This window comes from Fusarium falciforme, chromosome 8, assembly GCF_026873545.1.
Source record: "Fusarium falciforme chromosome 8, complete sequence".
In the NCBI taxonomy this organism is placed as follows: Eukaryota; Fungi; Ascomycota; class Sordariomycetes; order Hypocreales; family Nectriaceae; genus Fusarium; species Fusarium falciforme.
Window position 1 is genome coordinate 230,939 of NC_070551.1, and position 21,168 is coordinate 252,106.

The 21,168-nt window shown below is 47.3% G+C and overlaps 7 protein-coding genes across 7 annotated transcripts; 4 read left to right on the forward strand and 3 right to left on the reverse strand.

Annotated features, from left to right (window-relative positions):
- Positions 1–4,691: 4,691 nt before the first annotated feature.
- Positions 4,692–5,054, forward strand: NCS54_00988400 (Hypothetical protein; the record flags this gene model as incomplete). Its single annotated transcript, XM_053155213.1, has 1 exon — positions 4,692–5,054. One exon carries the CDS (start codon positions 4,692–4,694, stop codon positions 5,052–5,054), a length of 363 nt encoding a protein of 120 aa, XP_053011188.1.
- A 15-nt stretch (positions 5,055–5,069) lies between these two features.
- Positions 5,070–6,844, forward strand: NCS54_00988500 (Hypothetical protein; the record flags this gene model as incomplete). The annotated part of the gene is made up of 4 exons (XM_053155214.1): positions 5,070–5,477; positions 5,665–5,875; positions 5,947–6,267; positions 6,318–6,844. 4 exons carry the CDS (start codon positions 5,070–5,072, stop codon positions 6,842–6,844), a joined length of 1,467 nt encoding a protein of 488 aa, XP_053011189.1.
- Positions 6,845–8,517: 1,673 nt separating this feature from the next.
- On the reverse strand, positions 8,518–10,071 carry NCS54_00988600 (FAD-binding PCMH-type domain-containing protein; the record flags this gene model as incomplete). The annotated part of the gene is made up of 3 exons (XM_053155215.1): positions 8,518–9,491; positions 9,553–9,970; positions 10,027–10,071. 3 exons carry the CDS (start codon positions 10,069–10,071, stop codon positions 8,518–8,520), a joined length of 1,437 nt encoding a protein of 478 aa, XP_053011190.1.
- Positions 10,072–11,166: 1,095 nt separating this feature from the next.
- NCS54_00988700 (Fungal-trans domain-containing protein) lies at positions 11,167–12,759 on the forward strand (the record flags this gene model as incomplete). The annotated part of the gene is made up of 1 exon (XM_053155216.1): positions 11,167–12,759. One exon carries the CDS (start codon positions 11,167–11,169, stop codon positions 12,757–12,759), a length of 1,593 nt encoding a protein of 530 aa, XP_053011191.1.
- A 22-nt stretch (positions 12,760–12,781) lies between these two features.
- NCS54_00988800 (FAA-hydrolase domain-containing protein) lies at positions 12,782–13,808 on the reverse strand (the record flags this gene model as incomplete). Its single annotated transcript, XM_053155217.1, has 4 exons — positions 12,782–13,459; positions 13,504–13,610; positions 13,657–13,735; positions 13,791–13,808. The coding sequence occupies 4 exons, from the start codon at positions 13,806–13,808 to the stop codon at positions 12,782–12,784; spliced, it is 882 nt and encodes a 293-aa protein (XP_053011192.1).
- A 569-nt stretch (positions 13,809–14,377) lies between these two features.
- Positions 14,378–15,938, forward strand: NCS54_00988900 (MFS domain-containing protein; the record flags this gene model as incomplete). The annotated part of the gene is made up of 3 exons (XM_053155218.1): positions 14,378–14,618; positions 14,672–15,666; positions 15,717–15,938. 3 exons carry the CDS (start codon positions 14,378–14,380, stop codon positions 15,936–15,938), a joined length of 1,458 nt encoding a protein of 485 aa, XP_053011193.1.
- Positions 15,939–16,543: 605 nt separating this feature from the next.
- Positions 16,544–18,625, reverse strand: NCS54_00989000 (SesA domain-containing protein; the record flags this gene model as incomplete). Its single annotated transcript, XM_053155219.1, has 3 exons — positions 16,544–16,632; positions 16,683–18,547; positions 18,597–18,625. The coding sequence occupies 3 exons, from the start codon at positions 18,623–18,625 to the stop codon at positions 16,544–16,546; spliced, it is 1,983 nt and encodes a 660-aa protein (XP_053011194.1).
- Positions 18,626–21,168: the final 2,543 nt, after the last annotated feature.

The window sequence follows — 21,168 nt, forward strand, 5'->3', positions numbered from 1 at the left end:
GGGGTTATTATTAGGTTGAGCTAGTAGGGCAATAGGGAAATAATCTTATTCCTATTTCTCCTCTCAGTATTCTTCGCACTAGTGGTATTAATAGGATATCTATGAGATACTAGGGTGTTTCTTATGCGTGGGGTATATCTGCATATCGTCTTAGGGGTTAAACGGTGCCTCTCGGTATCGCGGGTTTTTAGCTAGTTCCCTATAGTAGGCTCTAATATAGATTTCTTATTCATATGCTATGTCTATATATTCTCGTGCGGTCTAGATATACCTTTCTCGTAGGTCATTCCAATACCTATTATCGTTTTTATCATAAAGCCGTGGGTAATTCTTTTCTTCCTATAGTTCTTTATCGCTTTTCCGGCGCCTCTGCCGTTAGGAGCATTCCTTACGTAGTTCTTTTTATAGTTTCTAGGCGTCCCATTTAAACTTAGTTCGGTTCGCACCGCTATTACTCGCTTTAGTGGTCTAGTCGCTGCGTAATAGCCTACTGCGTCGGTCTGCTTTTTGCTTTTTGTAAATCTCGTCGTATTCCCGTGATGCCTTGACCTAGTATCAAGGGCGCAGGGTATAGTTATATTATATAGGGTCGTCTTATCCGTAGTCCCTTCGGTGGACTATGGCGGGTACTAAAACTTATTCCTTTCTTTTATATCCCACGACCTATTTCTTATAGGGGAAGCCTTCTATAGTGGCTTCCTAGAAGTCGGCTTGTTCGCTTGTCGTCAGGGGTGCTTATTGCTTCCGCCCTGTTGGCGCTACTTCTTCCTTTTGTTTAAGTTTCTTAGTAACCGCAATAGTAACTCTTTTGCTATTTATTATATCCGGTAGGGGGTTTCCTTGCTCTATTGGTTCTAGGAGTGGTTGCCATTGCGCGTCTTAGGTGTTCTTTAGTTATTCCCTTGTTTATCCTACCTAACTATGGGCCACTCTAGTGTCTGGTTTTTATTCGTGCTTATCTTTATCCCTTCTTACTAGCATATCATATCCACTTTACGATATCGCGACAAGCTTAGTTATTTATTTCGCAGTTTAGGGTTCCTCGTCTTCCTATTAGACTTATCATGCTACGTTTATATACTTCTTACCTTCCGGGAGGGATTATTATTAGTTTAGCTAGTAGCGTCCCTCCTTAATATCTCGCTATTTCTTATAATAAACCTTCTCAATATAGTTCATTTTATGGCAGTATCGGCATTCTAGGCTATAGTAATCCTATTTGCCCTTTTATATGGCTCCGAGTACTATAAGGCCGGCTTCAATGCCATAGGAGGTATTACTATTCCTCTTTTTTCCTTAATTAGCATCGAACCGGGGGTTATTAGCCTTATTACTACTAAACTTAGGGTTCTATAGTTTCTTCTATAAGAACTACTAATTATTAATCCTAACTGCCCTGCCGATATAGTCAACGAGGTTATTAGGTCGATTTTCCTTATAGAGTTCTACTTAGACTTTTTTTTTAAGTCTATTAAAGAAAAATAACATCAGAGATTCCTAATCCCAGTTAAGCTTTAAGGCGAGTTAGAGATACTTCGTTCTATATTCCGAGGCTAAGCGGGTTTATCTAAGTGCCTTAATTTCTCTTTCGGCTTATGCCTTTTCATCGACCGTCCTAAATACTTACTAGAGCGCGGCCTTAAAGGTCTTAAAGCTAGAGTAGAGATTAGTAGTCTTAGGTAAGAGTTTAATAAACGGGGTAGTAAGATATTCTTTTATAATAGGTTTAAACTAGGCCATAGCGTACTTAGTAAGTCGCCCAGCGGCGTACTAGACCTTGCTAGACGCTAGGTTGAACTGCGTTGGATAGTAGGTTATAAAGGCGCATAGCTGCGTGAGGAATATAGGCAGCTTATACGCAGTTCCATCGAACTTCTCCGGGGGATCTAGCTTTAGGATTTCTCCTACATCCTTGCCCCTCATAGCGGCGGTTACTATGTTATTAACTTCCTAGACGTTGTTTATATATTAGGCGTTCTATATTCGCTATGTTTCGCCCATTCTCTCGATTAAGTCGCACATGCCATCTATTTCGGCGCTCATAGCGGTGATCTAAGCCCGAAGTTATTTGACTTCGTCGTCATCGGAGCTATCCGTATCGTCCATATCTTCGTCCTAGTTAGCCAGGGCCGGTGCGGCAGGTAGGTAGTTAGCAGGTAGGACCTACTGGTGATTATTTGCGGGAGTTACCTAGGTAGCCATTACGTTTAATATTATCTAAGGTAATGCGAGTAATCTACTAAATAAGAGCTATCAACGTATGACGATCATATATATTCCCAAGGGATAAACCGGTCGTGCTAGGTTTATATTGGCAGATAGACTAGTCGCGCTATACTTAAATAAGGGGGGTATCACATCTAGTAATATGCTCAAAGGTATTAAGTGTAACTAAGTTATATTAATAGCTGAGGTAGCTACTATATAAGGAAGTGCAAATAAGTGTATTCTATATACTCGTTGTAGTTTATCTAGACCGATCATTCTAATGTTCGGTCTAGGGTAGGACTGTCGTCTTTATCTTTCGGTCCTGGGACCGATAGGAATAAAGTTCGGTCCCTACGGTCCCTTGCTTAGTCAGGGTGTTCTGCCAGGCTTCACCGCCTGGCCCATGTCATGGCCGTGACACCTTTAGCTAAGTAAAGAATATAAGTAGTTTATAAGTAATTTTATTAAATAGTTCTAAGGGATTTAGCTTTAAGATTTCTCTTATTATTATAGCTTGGTTACCTGTAATAGCGCTGTAAGCCTTTATATAGGTAGCTAAAGTACTACTATGATTGCTATAATAGCGATTATAGCCTAATCTTTTGCCCTGTGGTGTGATGACTAAGGTGCACTGTTGTATTTATATTTTATTTATTTATAGTAATAATTATTATATTATTAATATTTTAAATATTATTTAAGTATATTATATTTTAAATATATTAAGTTTTATTTATTCTTTTAATAAGCTTATATATATTATTTATTTTTATATTTATAATAATAATTTATATATAAAGTTATTTAATATCTTTATTATTAAAGTTATTTATATTATTTATATTCTTATCTTAGTTAATAAAGATAGGTATAATAAGTATTAATAAATAATTAATAAGTAAAACCTATTAGTAGTTATTTATAAGAGTAGCCTAAGTAACTATTATATTTAATATTATTTAAGGTAATATAAATAATCCTCTAAATAAGAGCTATTAATATATAATAATTATATATGTTCTTAAGAAATAAATTAGTTATATTAGGTTTATATTAATAAGAAAATTAATTATATTATACTTAAATAATAAGAGGGTATTATATTTAATAATATACTTAAAGGTATTAAGTATAACTAAGTTATATTAATAGCTAAGGTAATTATTATATAAGAAAATATAATTAATATATTTTATATACTTATATAATTTTCTTAGACTATTTATTTTAAGGTTTAATCTAGGGTAAGATTAATATTTCTATCGCTTAGTCCTAGGACCGAGGAGGACGAGGTTTAGTCCCTTTGGTCCCTTGCTTAGTTAGAGCGTTCTGCCAGGCTTCCCCGCCTGGCCCATGTTATAGCCGTGACATTAAGGAAGAAAGAAAAGAAAGTGTATTAATTCTTATATTAATAAGTAGTAATAATATTATATAAATTAGTAATATCTATTATTTAATTAATTATAATTCTTAGTATTATATTAATATATATTATATTAAGAAACTATAGTTTTAAAAGAAGGTAAAAAGAAATAATTTTTTTATTTCTTATATAGAGGTTAAAGTAAGGAGTAATTAAATACCCTATAAGAGGCTTAACCTTTTATAATTATATAACTAGGTATAACTCTTTAATTGCTAGTAGTAAAAGGATATAAAAAAAAGAGGCTATTATATTAGCATTGGGATATGATGCTATGATGTATTAAAAATGTATTCTTTATTATAGTTAGAGCCTGGCCCTCGATAGGTTAACTAAGCCAGAAGATCACGGCAATAACAGCAACAGAAGCAATAACGATAGCCACGATAAGAACATTCCCACCCAAGGTCTAAATAGGGACTCTGATATTCATAACGCAATTAAATAGGGAAGGGATCCTACTATACTTATTGCGGAGAACTCTGCCACTTATTATCTAAAAGCACGTCGGGGAGAGGATAATAATTAAGAAACCAAAGACACCTAGCTTTACTTAAGGCATATTACTATCTCCCGGGACTAGATTAAAGCTAGGGTTTCCGAGAAAGAAAAGCTTACCGCGCTTAATAAGGATATTAACGATTTTAGCGCTAGCCTAGTTTCTAGCACTAGCACTAGCATAGCTATCAATAAACTAGACCTTATTAAGCTGCTAGATAACCGGAATATCTTAAATAACTTTAACTTTGACTTATTCCTATATAATAATAATAGAGATAGCAGAATATTTAGTTTCCTAGAGGCTTTCTTAATAGATAATAAAAGAGCGAGCGATAACTACTAAGGAGAGGGTTATAAGACCCCGCCGATAGTAAGAGACGATCATCGAGGAGTAGGTCATAGAACCCCATTGGTATCTACTAGTAACTCTTATGAACCAGGAACATTCGAAGAGTCGTTAAATGCCCTACGGATTATCCAGCTAGAGAAGAATATTTAAGAATTAAGAAAGGGACAAAGGTCTCTGAAATCTACTACCTGGCTTGTACTTCACAAGATCATGGGCGATGAGCTATGTTACCTTCTCGAACCTTCCTGGACATTGGGTCAGGAGCGTCGGCTACAACTCATCGGCAACTCGCCACTCGCCAACGAAGGCAGATATCTCAGAGAGAGACCCGATCTAGCCTTTGTAGTCTACAAGCACTATAAGACGTACGATGATCGGGCCGAGGCCGGGAAACAGACCACAGTCGAAGGTCCTATGCTGGATGCCCCAGTCCCAGCTGGGAAGACAGTTCAACTGCTGTCCGAGCAAATGATCTTGGCGGTAGACGAACTTGTCAACACCCAACCAACCTTCGAGGACTGTTTCCCAGACTGGGACTCTAAGGAACCTATCCACTCCCCCTTTCTATTCTGATACAATTATCGCTCGATGGGCTGCCTGGAGGCAATGCCAGAGCCTCACAGAAGCCAGATGCGGCTGCTCACAGAGTGGATTGATCAGAACTATGATGGCATCTACGCCGAAGCTGAGAGAAAGTTCGAACGTGGCCACGTATCCTGGTCAACGATGCCCTTCTTTGTGCGACCTGGAGAGGTTTTGGTAACGAAGGATGACAAGGGCATCCAGGGGTACATTGCTGAATCGTGGGCCATGGAAAAAGCTGCTCCTCAACCATTTCGATCGTCCTTGCGAGAGGAACATCACTTTGCTGGTAGCTGGTCCGTGAAAGCATGGTCCTACGGATACGATGGTCAATTTTTCCGCCAAAATACTATCCTTGACATCAACCTCGAATTTGATGATATTCACCGTGACATTGACATGGCAGAACTCGCAGTCTTGCCAATACGATTTGTTGACGATAAGTTACGTGCTAAACTCGACTACCGTGGACGGACCATGTGGGCATGTCGAAAAAGGAAACTGATTGCATATCAAGATAGTTTAGGAAATGGGTTGTCAGGAGTGAATTTGAACAAATCACTTTTTGGTCCGGTTAATATGCAGCACTAACATAGAACAGGAAGGCGAAAGATACATGATCGACTTCGGCACCTATAAGCAGTTGTACTCGGAGTCGCCCAAATTCAAGGCCTCGTATCCGTCTTTGACAAGTACTGACCGCAACGAAATGTCTGCTTCGGTCATGAAATGCGAGACTCCGCCTGAAGGCCCCGAATTATTTGTCTTCCCGAGCAAACTCATTGGCTACAATCTCAGGCAGAAACAGTGGCGTGTGTATAACTCATATGATTTATCTTGAGTAGCCCAGCTTGATGATGCTGACTAGATGTTTGCGCTACAGGAGACCTTGAGGTGGACCTGGTTCAGGACGTATGTTGGAACAAACAAGCGTTCGCTCACCTTGTCATCAACGACGAAACTATGGACCCCATCCAGGCTCTAGTCACCAGCAAACTCGAAACTGAAGAGAGAACAGATCTCATCCATGGAAAGGGCAACGGATTAATCATCCTATTGCACGGGGTTCCCGGTACCGGCAAGACATTTACTGCCGAGAGTGTCGCCAAAATAGCTGAAAAGCCTCTTTACCGTGTTACCTGCGGAGATATTGGCACTAAACCGGAGGTAGTTGAGAAGTATCTTGAGTCAGTTCTCTACCTTGGTAAGATCTGGGACTGTGTCGTTTTGCTAGATAGGCAGATGTTTTCTTAGAGCAGCGAACTCTCATGGACCTTGAGCGTAACGCGTTAGTATCTGTGTTTCTGCGAGTTCTTGAGTACTATGAAGGCATATTGGTCCTAACCTCGAACCGGGTTGGTACGTTTGACGAAGCCTTCAAGTCTCGCATTCAGCTCTCTCTGCATTACGAAGCTCTGAGCAAGTCAAAGCGCCGCATGATCTGGAGCAACTTTCTCTGCCGGCTGAAGACACTCGAGAGGGACAGCACCAAGATGAAGCCCATCGGACAAAGGAAACGGAAGTTTGAAGAGCCCAAAGGCATCAACTTTGACAACATTGAGCGTCACCTCGGTGATCTAGCCGAGCATGAGATGAACGGGCGGCAGATCCGCAACGCCATCACGACGGCCCGGCAGCTAGCCAAATTCAAGGGCGATGAAATGGAGTACCGGTATCTAAAGCACGTTATCGAGACTTCTCGGAAATTTGACAAGTACTTGGAGAGTGTTCGGGAGAATTACACAGATGATCAGATTGCACGAGGAGAAGGGTTCCGATGAAGTACGGTTGGGTCAGTTTTATCTTCTGTCTCTTTGGTATCACGGATAGTTTTTATGAAAGCGCCCGTAGGACTTTGGTGACACTACTCGGTGATGGAAAATAACCCTGTTTGCTTTCAGGGGTCGTGTTGCTGAATGAGAGGTTCATCAAATTAGTGAGCATGTCTTACCAGGGGTCGCAGAGTAATAAGAGCATTACTCTGATGATATCAAAGAGCAAGGCTACTCTTGTTGTTGCATTGATCGTCCTCGGACGTTAAACTGGTATGCAGTGCTTTTAGGATAAGCATCAAATCGAAAAGTCACAACGCGATGTCCCGAAGAACTTAGTAACGTCAATGATGTAAAACGAGAACAGTGATTTAGATCTGAAAGAGATTTCCAGGATGCTGTGGGAGATGGATGGCAGAAATGGAGGTCAGGTTATGAGTTGGGACTCCGCTTCCCGCGCAGATCCTGCGGCCAACTAACCAACTTTGGGCGTCCGCGCTTGATCAGTGACGACACTGACTAGGGTTAGCCATCAAGCTTTTTTGGTGCGTTTGGCACATGCCAGCCAGCCCCTGCCATCGTGCCACCCCGTTCATCTGGCTGCGAGTCAAGCCGGACAGTCTCAAGGACCATCCAACAAGAGTTCTCATAGCACCTTCGGTTCGGTCTATTATCGTCCAGGCGGTCTATTATGGATAGGTACTCTAAGACAGCCAGTTACAACATCGACATTAACAAAGGAGAAGGAAGCCGTCAATGACTTCTCCAACGGTCCTGTTGCGGAAGGAAAATCGCAAACTTGGCCGCAAGTGTCATTGGAAAGCTTCTAGGTGAATCATCTGGCAGTCGTCAGTTGCAAACGAGATAATATGCATAGTTTCTCGCAAGACATTCATAATGTTAGACTAACCCTCGATGCAGCGCCATCTCAATCGATCCCCTAGGCGGTATTTCCCGCCTCGACATCCTTTTCTTTGCTACAATTTCAGTAGCGAAGGTCTGCAAAAGACAGCAAAGTCAGTTGTTGCTTGCTGCGTTGTGAATTCTTCCGCCGACATCAAGGAGGTGGACGACAACACTCTTCGGGTGCTGGTTAATCAGTTTTTCGAGACATCGGACCTGAGCTTGCGAAAGGCTATCTATGGTGAGCTCCGAGATGCTCTGTTTTACAGCAAGAACCCGGAGTACATTGCGTCCTTGCGAGAGGCTCAGAGGGAGAACCAAGAGAAGATGAAGGAATGGGCAATCCCAAAGACTGTCACTACTTGACTTTAGGTCCATGCACCACTAGCTAGTTCTCATTATTACTCTTCCTGTATTAACCCCCGTGCAGCCATTCCAAAAGTGCGTCCAAGTGATCCCGCTACCAAAGTCTTCTTGACGGTGTCCTTGATGTCTGTCAACATTTCCCCTCAGCTATTCTAGTTCATGTCACCAGGGAATCTTGCCACAATGTCAACATACTTTTTGTAATCATGTCTGCTATCAGATGGCCATCTGCCCTGAGTTTGATGCTATACCTCGGTATTTGGGAGTTGCTTGAGAACAAAATCACTGATCAGGTTGCATGGAGATTATCGAGAAAGGTGTCAGGGCACTTGGAAACCCCACGATTGTAGGATTTCTTAGATGCCTTGAGATTTCGCCCGGAAACCTAAGCTAGAATACAGGAACCATTCCCTCTAAGAAAGCTTAAAGCCCCCAGGCTGCAAGGTCTGAAAAACGCCCTCTGGGTCATACCTAGAGGCTACCTGCTTTAGGAAGGACACACTCTCCTCTCCAAAGCTTGCGACAACATCCTGTTCCTCGTTTGCGTAGTTCATATACTTTAACGGAACAGACTTGCCGTGCTGCTCAGCTAGGGCCTCAATCTCCCTTCCCAAGCTCTTCAGTAAGGCTGTGACCTCCCTGTCGTCAGCCTCGTTCTCCCACACGATGGTCAACATTATATTCGTCAGTGGTTCATTGGCGCCTTCGAGCCCATACAGATTACCCCTTTCTTCCCTCGCTGCCTTGTTTCTCATGGCCGGAGTGATATGGTTGACATCCAAAGTCAGCTCGAATCGAGAAGCGTGAGGCTTCGTAGTCCGCGCCCAGAGCTCATACACGGACTTGAGCAACTCAATATCGTATTCCATGGCCAACGTCCAATATGTGTTACGCTTTCCTCGCGAGTCAGTGACCTCGGCAACTTCAGTTGCCAGAGAGCTGCAATCACCAAGACGAAGAGTGCTGAAAAGGCTCGGAATGAGGCGCAATCCATCAAAGATAGGAGGGTTGTCGACGGGCTCTGGGTACCCCATGGACAGACCAACAATCAGCCCGTTGTCCCTCCACGTAAAGTCCATAATCAGGTGAGCTTTGCCGTCCTTGATCAATTCATGCGAATACCGATCATATTTATCAAAGACGTCGTCAAAGTGACTTTCGGCAATGGCATGCACGCCTCCCCACATGCCTGTATATGGGTACAGTCTCAAGGTGAGGCTTGTGGCAATACCAAAGTTATGGGCACCGCCTCCCCGCAAAGCCTTGAAGAGTTCAGGGTGAGAAGACTTGTCTGCCGTCACCGTGTCACCATTTGCCAAGACCAGGTCAACGGAGACCAAGTTGTCAATGCCCCAGCCACGTGGGGCGGATAGATACGAAATGCCGCCTGCCAGTTTCATGCATTAGTTATGTTCAACCTTGTAAATACGATATGGAACAAGACTGACCGCCAAAGATGAATCCAGGTACGCCAACGTTGAAGTCACGACCTCCCACGGCCATGACACTGTTCTTCTCAAGGGTTTGGAACAATGGGCCCCATTTAACGCCAGGTCCCACCTTGACGGTTTGTTTGTCGTCTGAAATCTCGACGTGATCGAGATTGGAGAGATCAAATTGAAAGCTGCCCTCACTGCTCGAGCCTTTGCTCGCTGAATGGCCGCCGCCCTTTATCCCAAAGTGGGATTTAGCGCGAACCACCTCAATCAGGGCGGCTTTCACTTGACTCGCGTTCGTTGGTTGAAAGAAGCAGACTGGGGCTCTCTCTCGCTGTCTGGCATCCCAGAACGAATCCTGGGCGGCAGCAAACTCTGAGGAGGATGTTTTAACGACCTGGGCAGGGTAGAGTGCAGCCACGGCGTTACACTATACTTGATTCAGTATTATTTAACTTGACATGATCAATAGAGTGTTTAACTGACAGCTACAACCGCAGGGTGCAGAGTGCTCTGGTTGTCCGTGGCCATGGTGGAAAAAATCTGGGTGCTAAAAATGAGAAAATTGGTAAAGAGCATTGGTTACTGATGGTTCGTGACGTTTTGTGTAGAAGTAGTTTACGAAATCTATATTGCTTACCCAGGCTCTTCTTATATAGGTCTTGAGATGGCCGGATCTACTGGAATCTTTTGTGAGAGAAGGCAATTCTTGGTTCCTGATCTGCGATCTATCGGCCGCCGCGGGTACCCGAGAGCACGTTGTGAAGTATTGTTTGACCTCTCCTTTCATCGATTTACCAAGTGCCAGGCTAAGCCCGACGGCCGTGACGTTGATCGACACATAGAAGACGAGAACCCGAGTGCGAATCAGAGCGCGTGGCAAGACCGGTCGCCGCGGATGCCAGAGCCAAGACCTTGGGTTCCATCTCCGGATTTCCAAGAAACCGGAGGGCCGATCCATATCGGGCAAAGCGTTGAGCGGCCTACCATTTCGGCGTTTCCCCGCCGCTCGCGGCCCGCTCTCTGTTCTCCCCCTTTCATACACATGCCTCCAGTCTCAATCCATTACTGCACTCCGCTGCCCGGTGTATTAGGCAATTAGGTGCAAGGCTTGATTACGATTGGACGCATTTCGGATGGATTCGTTCCAGGAAGCCGGCCGCAGTACGCCGCCGATGAGCGCCCGGCGGACCCATGGACTGAGGGCCAATGTTTGCACGCAATGCCGACGTCTCAAGCGAAAAGTTAACATACCCGCCAATCCGATCACTGAACAGAGACTGATGATCCCAGTGTAATAGACAGACCCCATGCTCAACGTGTATACACCGCCAGATCCCTCATCTCTGCCACCTACCTGCCCCATCATCGATGGGAACATCGCGTCACCGACAAATGCCTTCCCCGCGACATCATGATGTTCATACCAATGACCCCATCGCGAGCATTCAAACGCCAGCGCGGACAACAGAACCATCTACGACCTCTGGGTCGGGCTTCCATTCCTCCCGCATCGGACATCTGCTCAATTCGCGAGGGGCGCCGTCGTATCATGGGGCATCTTACTTTGGTTACCAATCCGCCGCGTCCTTGATATCCATGGAATCACCGGAGTTACCGATAGGCATGTCCTGCATGCCCAACTCCTCCACAAGACCGAACCCTCATTTCCACCGAGATGACAAAAGCCCTTACTCGCATATCTGGGAGCTCGTCGGGTATCTGCCGAGGAGAAAAGAGCTGGTCGATTATCGTGTTGAGAGATTCTTCGCTGAGCTCAATCCGGTCTACGACGCTGTCCACCACGAGACTTTTCAGACAAGCTACGATGCCTTCTGGAACCGCAAGTGGGGTGACGATGACCTGACGGCCGTGGACTTGCGATGGCTTGCAGTCCTTTTCATGATGCTTGCCTTTGCTGAGTTGCTGGACTGCTCCCCTGACGCGTCCCCCGAGGCACAAAGAAGCTGCGAGGAGACTTCAGTGCAGTTCTTCTGGGGATCACGAAAGGCCATCGTTCTCGCGCCCACATTGTCAGGTGAGAGTCCTGACCTGGTACGGGCCGGCATCTTGGTGTCGCGGTACTTGATGTTCTGGGGACGCAAAACTGAGAGCTGGCTTACAAGCTCCTTCGCCATCCGTATGGCACAGGCCCAAGGTATGCATGTTGATGGAGAGTCTTGGGGACTCCCACCAAAAGTGCTTGAGACGCGACGACGATTGTGGTGCACACTCTATTCGATGGATCGGTCAATATCACTCGCGACTGGTCGGCCTTACACCATTAACAGCAAGCACTGCATGGAGATGAAGATACGGAATGTGTGGATTGATGACAACTCGCCTGAAGATGCAGCAGCTGCTGTGGAGAAGCCGATCGAAGACCCAACACAGAGCATCTACTATAGATTCACTCAGCAGCTTGCGACCATCTTGGGTGACATCCACGACGACTTCTTCGGCCTTGTACCAATGACGGCATCCTATCAAACTTATGAAAAGGTCATGGCTTTGGACCAGATCCTCCTGGACTGGGCCGCCGGTCTGCCGCCCTACTTCCGCCTGGACGATGCTGACACCTCCCTGGATTCTGAGCGACCTTTCTTACGGTGGCAGAGAATGTATCTTCACTCGTCGTACCACTTTGCGCGGATTACGCTGCACCGTACTTATGTCCTCCTGGAATCGATTACAGACCGCTTCCAGTATTCACGTACGGCATGCATCTCCTCAGCCTGTGCTGACCTCCGTCAAAAGCTCTCTCTCCGAAACTCGTCCATGACAGATAGACTCCTTGCTGGAGCTGCTATGCACAATCTTTTCAACTCGGCACTCGTCCTCGGCATCATTGCCGTCAAGGAACCACACAGCCCTCGCACAAACGCTATACTGGAAGACCTGGCTGCCTACTGCGAGAAAATGCGCGCCGACACCTGGGCCAACGAGTTCGTCATGGCAGAAGTCAAGGTCATTGAACTATGCATCTATACAGCGAGAAAGACAAGCGGAGGAGGGTCAGAGCGCTCACACTCTACACAGCGCCCAGATCTCGGCAATGCGGCCTGTCAGGATGGCGATGTGAGCTATACTGATGAGCTTGATGTCCATGCCCCCTATGAGAGTTGGCTGGACAGCTGGCTCGGACCCACACGCACGTTTCTCGAGCCGCTAGACTACCAATTTTGGGAGGATCTTGTCGGCACATTGGAGGCAAGATGATGAACTTGGTATTGGTACAACCCTAAAGCTTGATAGATGACACGATCGGGTTTTTGAGCGTGCCGATGCCATGGGAAATGGTGATCTGCAGATCACTGCCAGCCTTTAGATACCGCGGGGGTTTCCTCCCATGCCCAATACCCGATGGTGTTCCGGTCAATATCACCGTGCCCTTTGGTAGGGTACTATCCCTTGAGAGATGCTCAATAATCTCACCCACAGAGAAGATGAACTCATCCGTCTTCCCGTCTTGTAGCACCTCGCCGTTGAGGGTTGACTTGAGACACACGCCCCGGTTGACATCAGTAAACAGCTCACTCCTGACCAGGCAGGGTCCGAGGGGACAGAATCCGTCGAAACCCTTACTGTATCCCCATTGTGAGGTCTTGGACTGGACATCACGGGCAGTCACATCGTTGGCGGCTGTGTACCCCAAGATGTAACGCCCTGCATCTTCACGTCTGACGTTCTTGCAGTCTCGGGCGAGCACAATGGCGAGTTCGACTTCTGCGTCGACCATGTCTGGCGCTGAGCTGGGGAGAATAATTGGCGAGGACGGGCTTGTGAGTGTTGTAGAGGGCTTGGTGAAGACTTCAGGGATGCTGGGGAGGGGGCAGTTGAGCTCTGCTGCGTGATCTTTGAAGTTGAGGCCGATACAGCGGATGGTGGTGACCTCTTGGGTTGACAGTGGGGACAGGAGCTAGCTAGTTAGCAACGAGTGATTCACCGAGCGAGGCAACGTACCGTCTTGATGAATGCAGTCTGGCCAGTGAATTGGCTTTCGTCTACCGCAGAGGGACGGTCAAGCAAGCGGACCTCGACTGACTGGCCTGCGGCGATGGCCAAACCGACTATGACTGTCAACCTTGGCCCCCAAGATCACGGGATATGTCTCACCATCAACATTTTGATCAATTGGCTCTCCGCACAATTCTCGGTCGTCTGTTGAGATGAATCGCACAAAGCGCGTCCATGTCTGTGTGCCGTCAGTACAGTTGTTAGACTATCAGTCTATGAGTGAGTCGGCTTACAGCTGGCATGGAACCCATCTTGCAAGAATCACACTGAGCCACAAAGAGGAGAACACAATCAAGGCATGATAAAGAAAGAGACAAGATAGGAAGTCAACTGATCTTTCGAAATAAATAATCGAGGACTGGAATCCCGTATCACTGCCATGCCCATGCCGATCAGCTTGCCCGCTTTTTCCTTGCCGCCCGCTGCCGCTCGCCGCCCTCTTAGTCGGGGGCCAAACTCTGTCCGCCGATATCAAGGCCCCATCTTCGCCGACGCCAGAGCGTCCAGACTGACTCGCCGCCCACACACACCCTAGTCATCGTTGGTCTAAGCGAGGGATTCGCCGCTTCGCCGCTCGTTATCCGTAGTCTGGTGCCAGCCTTATCGTAGCGTCGTGATCCTAAAGACGGGCAAGGTCTTGATAGGCTTATCGCTTGCCCGCCTCCACAGACCGTTGGTCTTGTGTTGATCTGGATCTGGGGTATAAGTGTCAGGTGTTTCCCCAATGTGTCAAACCTTACCATCCAGGCCATCAGCTCTCGAACCGACTTCCCTTGGTTTGTTTCCTTCAGCTAATAACTTCACGTTACGACAAGACGAGATGGACAAGTCTGAGAAGATCATCGACGATGAGGTCGGCCGGCTTAGCGAGAATATCCAGGATTCCAACTTGTTTCTTGATCCACAGAGTGAAAAGAAACTTGTTCGGAAGTTGGATATTTGGATTGCGCCGGTTATGACCATCATTTTTCTGACAGCCTATCTCGACCGCGCCAACATTGGCAATGCAGCCTCGGCGGGCATGACGGAGGATCTTGGCATGACCAGCGGCGAAATTGGCAGTAAGCATCCTATTCTAACTCCAAAACGATATGAGCATCACTGACGGGACCAGATGCTGTTACCCTCTTCTACGTCACCTACGTGGCCGCCGAGGTCCCCTGCTCCCTCGTCCTCAAGAAATTCCACCCTTCTCGCATGATCCCTCTCCTCATCTTTTGCTGGTCTTGCGTCCTCATTGGCACGGGCTTCATGCACAATGTTGGCCAACTCTACGCCTCGCGCCTCCTCCTTGGTCTCTTCGAGTCGGGCATGTTCCCCTGTCTGGCACTGTACCTCTCGACCTTTTACTCTCCCGGCGAACAAGCTCTGCGCATCTCATACCTCTTCGTCTCCGCTGCACTGAGTGGATCCTTTGGCGGCCTCTTCGCCTACGCACTTCTCAAGATGGACGGTGTCGGTGGTCTCGAGGGTTGGCGCTGGCTGTTTATCATCGAGGGCTGTGCATCGGTCCTCGTGGCGGCGTTTACATACATGATGCTCCCCGACGACTTTGAGCACGCTCGGTTCCTCAACGAGGACGAAAAGTCGATGATGCGGGTGCGCGCCGAGATTAATGCGCGATACAACGGCAAGCCGGACTTTGATTGGGAAGAGGTCATGCGCGCTGTCAGGGATCCGAAGCTCTACATTTCGTGCTGGTCTCAGTTCATGGCGGATATCTGCTCGTTTGGCCTGAGCTCTTTCTTGCCGCTCATCATTCGCAGCTTTGGATACGGAGTTGTTACGACTCAGTTGTTGACGATTCCTGTCTTCTTCTGGGCCAGCGCGGCGTACATCGTGGTCTCGTACCTCAGTGACAGGTGGAAGCAGAGGGCGTTGTTCATGATGCCCGCTGCCTTGGTCACGGCTATCGGGTATGCTGTCAACATCGGTGTGTCCATGGATCAAAGGGGTGTGCTGTACTTTTCGACATTTCTCATTGCGCCTGGTGTGTACATGATCGTGGGATTGAATTGCGCATGGCTGTTGAACAGTCATGCGCCGTACTACAAGCGTGCCATGGCTATCGGTATGAATCAGTCCATTGGCAACACCGCTGGTATTGTGGTAAGTCCTCCTCGTGCAAATTTCCAGAATCGTCAAGCTCACAATTCTAGGTTGGCCAAATCTTCCGCACGAAGCAGGATGGAAAATACCTCATGGGTCTCAGCGGTTCTCTTGCCGCCGCCTTGCTGGCAGTCCTTGGCCATGTCTCACTCTACATCTATCTTAGACGCGAGAACACACGGCGCCAGAATCTCACGGAGGAGCAACGGGAGGCCGAGATTACCGCTGGCAAGAGTGGCGATTTCCACCCTGATTATCGCTATGCGCTGTAGGCTTGATATTCCTGCGTCTGTGGCCTCTATTGATATCTTCCTTACTGAGATCCTAACTTATGAGGGGTTACCTAGGGTTCTTTCAAGGTCATTTTCCTACCCTATCCCCATAACCTCATCCAAGTGTCCGCTTGACCACTGAGATAGACACAACGTATCGCAAGTTGACGGGGAGGGATCGAGCTGCATAGATTTAACTATACAAACAGATAGTTAGGTTAAAATGCATAATTATTACGTGTTACTTCTTAATTAGCTTTCGTGCACAGTGGCGCAGTATTACCATTTTTGAACTAGCTATGATGTGCTTGCTATCCTGCTGAGTTTACCCACAAAGCCTCCACAGCTGCCTGAACCGACTCAATCTAAGTGCTGGGACTGGAAGTGGAGCAGAGGGCTGTTCTGCCATCAGAAGACGCTCTATAGCTGCCCAATACTCACTCCCCGGCGGCTCTTGACTTGGTATCTTGCTCTGTACTACATTGAGGATCGGTATCTTGCCATCAGAGGGCCAATGAAGACACTCCTGGTCTGGAGGTGCTCCACTCTCTAACAAGAACTCGACAGTGGCCAGTCTCTTTTCCAGCGGAATCTGATCCATGTCACTACCAGTTTTCCCAAATATCGCGTTTTCCAAGGGGGAAAGGCATCTTCTTGAGCTCGGACTTGTCAAGATCTGATCCGAAACCTTGTGCTTCAGATACGGCATCACACAGAACCGTGCAGCCAGACCAAAAAAAGTACTTTCATATACGCCACCTTCAATATGCGTGATCCAGGATACGTCGTCTTCGTCATATGCTTGCTGTAGCATGTCGTCGAAAGCGTCGAGTGCCGACATTAGTTTTGGGCGGAAAATTGTAGAGTCCGCAACCCGAGATGCATAAAGCATTGTTCTCTCCGTCAGGCCCTCGCCGGACAGACGCAAATATGCACTAGAGCGTTTAAGGATGATATTAGTCCTCAGAAGAACAAGATTGGGATCGAAGTCTTGAGGAATGGTGAGATTGATCCGTGTCCAGACTTCAGGCTTCGCTGCCCAATCTCGAGCCGTTCGGTGAAGAAAGTCGACAATTCCAGAGGAAGACAGCTCCAGGATTCCCCTTGTATTGCTGCTCAAACGGCGTTTGATGATGTCAGAAATTCTAGACCTTGCACCGTCTCGAGCCAGCACAGACTCTATGTCGAAAGTGAGAGGAAAGCTATTATCAGCCAACCACACCATGAGATCATCTGGAGGCTCATGTGCTGCGCGTACAATCGCCAGAAGCTTTGATGAGTCCGACACAATGTCATCTTCAATGTTGCTCCAGATAGAAGAATACAGATCGGCGATGTTGCTCGGGAGGGCGTTGACAAGGGCTTGAAGGTGGTGCAGGCCACGACCCTGACTGGCAGCATGGAGGAGGCTCTTGACAACGAGGGTCAACCAAAGAAAAACACCATTAGCCTTCCCAAGCAATTCGCCTATGAGAGCTTCAGTCTCTCCGGGAAAGATGAATTGTAGCTCCAGAAATCCGCGAGTAGCTGCCAGTCTCGACATAGCATAATGCTTCATGTCAGGAAACGTTAGGTCTTGCATTCGAAGCTTTGGGTGTTGATGGAGTGCATCATCAAACTCGCTCCACTCACGACTTGCCACGCATACCTTGGTCCCCTGCTGAGTATAAATGACTCGAAGAGGGTCGAGAATTTGCTTCTTGATCTTGACGGGCTCAACTTGGAACTCGTCGAGACCGTCGATGAACAGAGCCAAGGCCATGGTCTTCCCGCATTCACTGAGCAGATATCTCAATGATTCCTCCAGCTCCCACATTTCCCACTTGGGCTGCTCGACGACCCCCCGCGAAATGCGGAGCAAAGACCACCGCCGAGGAGTAACCCAAGGTACCAGTGCAGGGTTGAGTTTGAGTGACTGGAACAAGATCGTCCTGATAAGCCCTTGGCGGGATTTCTGCAAGTCGGACCCAGCATTCCAGGCATAATAGCTTAAAGTCAAGAGAGGGAGCTTTCCAGACCAGTTTTCAAGCTCGCTTGGAAGCTGTGGGTGTTGGAGGATGAACTTGAGTAGCGTTGATTTTCCGGACCCAGGCTTCCCGGTGATCCAATATGGCTCGTTGGTCTTGTCTCTCAGCCATGTTGGAAAGCATGACCATGGCGGACTTCTTCCATGCCCCTCGGCTTGTCTTTCAAAGACCCAGGAGAAGGTTTGCTGATGTGCTTCAGGAATAGCATCCTCTCGGCTTCGAATGTCTCTGAACTTGAGACTGTTGATGATGGCATGGCAAAATGACCAGTCCGTTTTGAGGCGTTGACTGAGCCACTCTTCTGTTTGCACATCATGCCTGGGTTTCCAGTCCTCATCCCATAGGTACTGTACCAGCTGGTCATGTACACGCTTGCCACCCAGGGTAGACGTGTTAAACATGGCAAAAACGGCGTCCATTCCAATATTTCTGGTCGCAAATGCTCCGTGACCCAGATCTTGGCTCAATCTGGTTGTCGCATCCCCATCTGAGTGTTGAACGAAGCGTCTCAAAACCCCTGTCATCTGGTCCAAGAGTTTATCAAAGCGGACGATCCTTGATGGGCCTCCCTCTGACTCTGCCCTGGCTGTGTGTTAGCGCCTCTCGAAGTAAGGTGCTTGAGCGAACTTACCACAGTGAGAAGGGTGTAAACATCATCATCCGGGAGCGGACGCTTCGAAACTCCTCAAGCGCATTCTCCCTCTTCTCAGGGGTCCAAATATTTAAATAGGTGAGTCTCTTTGACACTAGAGAGTTAAATACGGCTAAGAGTTCCCCTACCATATGACTGATGTCCTCCGAGAGGTTGGACATGTCCTCTTCTGTTTTCAATGGGGCCTCTACCTGGCGCTGTGAAATAATATTTTGTACCCATTGGGCGGCCTTATGTAATTCCTTTGAGTGTTCCCTTTCTGGAGTAAGTATAGAATCAGAAATCGACTTATCACAGGTATTAACTTGCCATAGCAGGTAGAAAATCGTGAAGATAATCACTCGACTTTGGACACACTCGAATCGCCCAAAGATGGCCTCGTCTATTTTGCCCACATCATCCCCGATGTTGGACTCGGAGCACAGAGGGTATAATGCGGCCTGGGTCTCGTGATAAATCTGGTCAACTTCCTGACCCAGGCTGTCGATAGCTTTGGTTGCTGTAGTGTGAAAGGTTGACCGAGCTTTCGATCTAGCACTTCTAAAGACGTTTGATCTTCCCCTACGCAATGGTTAGAGAATGTCGATGAGAGGATTCATTGGACCTACTTCGAGTCAAGAATGGCTAGTGAAACGATGCGATGACGCAGTCCTTTCACGTGCTGAAGCAGGATAGTCTTGTTATCATTGCCCAAACGCTCAGTACTCCACATGGTAGACTTGAAGTCGCAACAGACATCGTCGAATTGGATACACAAGTCGCACAAGTCTTTGCTGGCATCAGAATGCGCCGAGCCTTGTTGTATCACATACTTGATCAGCCCAGTTGATTCGGCCATGTCGCCAGGGTTGGGTGCCGGTGGAATTCTGGTGCAGTGTAGTGAAAGAATGCGGGTACCAAAATCCACAAATTCAACCACGGCTCTCAATGGTCCTAAAGCGGGTACTATCGCTTCGGACGATGAGACTACGGCATGGGATGGTTGGTAATAGTTGAATTCTAGCAGTGGCCCAAAGTCAGTTTGATCTTTGATACATTCTCCTCTATGGGTTCTAGCTGGTCGTACCAAAGTTCATTGTGCCCCCTTGTGAGTTGTACTGGTTTGCTCCAAATGCGTTCAGTTGGCTCTGTCCTTGGTTCACCGCTTGATATCCATGCCCTCCTTGGGCGATATGTTGGGCGGCCCCGAATGCCCGTGGGCTGTCAAACTCTGAGTCCCGCACCGATGGTTCAACTTGGGACATCTGATTAATGGAATTTTCCAGTCGACTAAGCTGGCTCTGGGTTGCCATTTTGAAGAGCTGGTTAACGGCCAAGCTTTCCAGCCCCTTCATCAGGTCTTGCATTAGACTCTCGACCTGGTGGCCTTTGCCTAGTCGCAGAACTCTTGCGCGATAGAATTCCACAATTGACCCATTCTTTCCATTCTTGGACTGCTTTTCGATATCCTGGAAGATTTGTAGCAGTGAGTCGGCATTTGTTTTACATCTGCCCACAGTGGTTCGAACTGGGATGACTGCTGATTCGTCGAGAGTGCTGTCTTTCAACTGCTGTTGGACATTCTCCAGGGTTTCTTGTACCAGAGGCAGATGGTGGTGTACCTCCTCGAAGGCTTTTGGGAGCCCTCGGAGGTGTCGAATGGCGTTATATGTCAGAGGAATTGCTTGAACGACGGTTATTGTGGATGCAATGATGCTCAGAGGATCCATTGTCGCCAAATCAACTCGGCTGGCCGTGATGGGTGGGTGTCTAAGTAGCAAGAGAAATGATGACCGTGGACGAGGGAATATATTGTGCCAAAGTAGAGCATCACGAAGATATTGAACTGATCCCTCCAGCCCCGACTGGGCGGGGCGTGATCTTTTTGTAATTTCCTGTCTGACGGTTGAAAATAAGGCTGTGTAATAAAATGGTTGGCCGCCAAGTGTCAGCAAGACGCCACAATATGCACTTCAAAATGTGTTTGCTCCTACCAAAGAGTAGCCCCAACCACAGCTAGCCTAGACTCTGCTGATAGCGGCAAACCGCGGGTTTTTATTGGCACTCTTATTTTAGAACCTGTCGGCTGTCCGAGGTTCGCTAACGCGCTCGTTGGGCAGTAAGTGTAAGTAGTCATTTGATGAGTTACATTCACCTCCCTCCCATGCAGGATGTGACGTGCTTGTGAAAGGCCTTAGTCACATTAGGCTCAGGACAATTCCCTAGCAGACGAACCCTTTACAAACATCATGCTTTCTCCTCATTATCACAATACGGGGACTAGAAAGGGCTTGCCCAAGTGCAATACCCTTACGCAATGAGAGAAACAAGCCTTGGTGGACTGATTTTGCGGAACGAGTCACCGCTCAGATCCCCAGGTCTTGGCATACTCCCCTGCTTTCCAGGAAAGGGGGCATGGGGCGGCTGACTTTCATTATTCTTTCGTTATAGACTGGAGAGTAAAGGCAGGCTTTCGTCCTTTAAGATGCCAGTTGTAAAAAATAGCATGTTTCACAATCTCACATCTTTTTGTAAAAATCAGGTTTATCCAATTACATCCGTCTCTGAACAG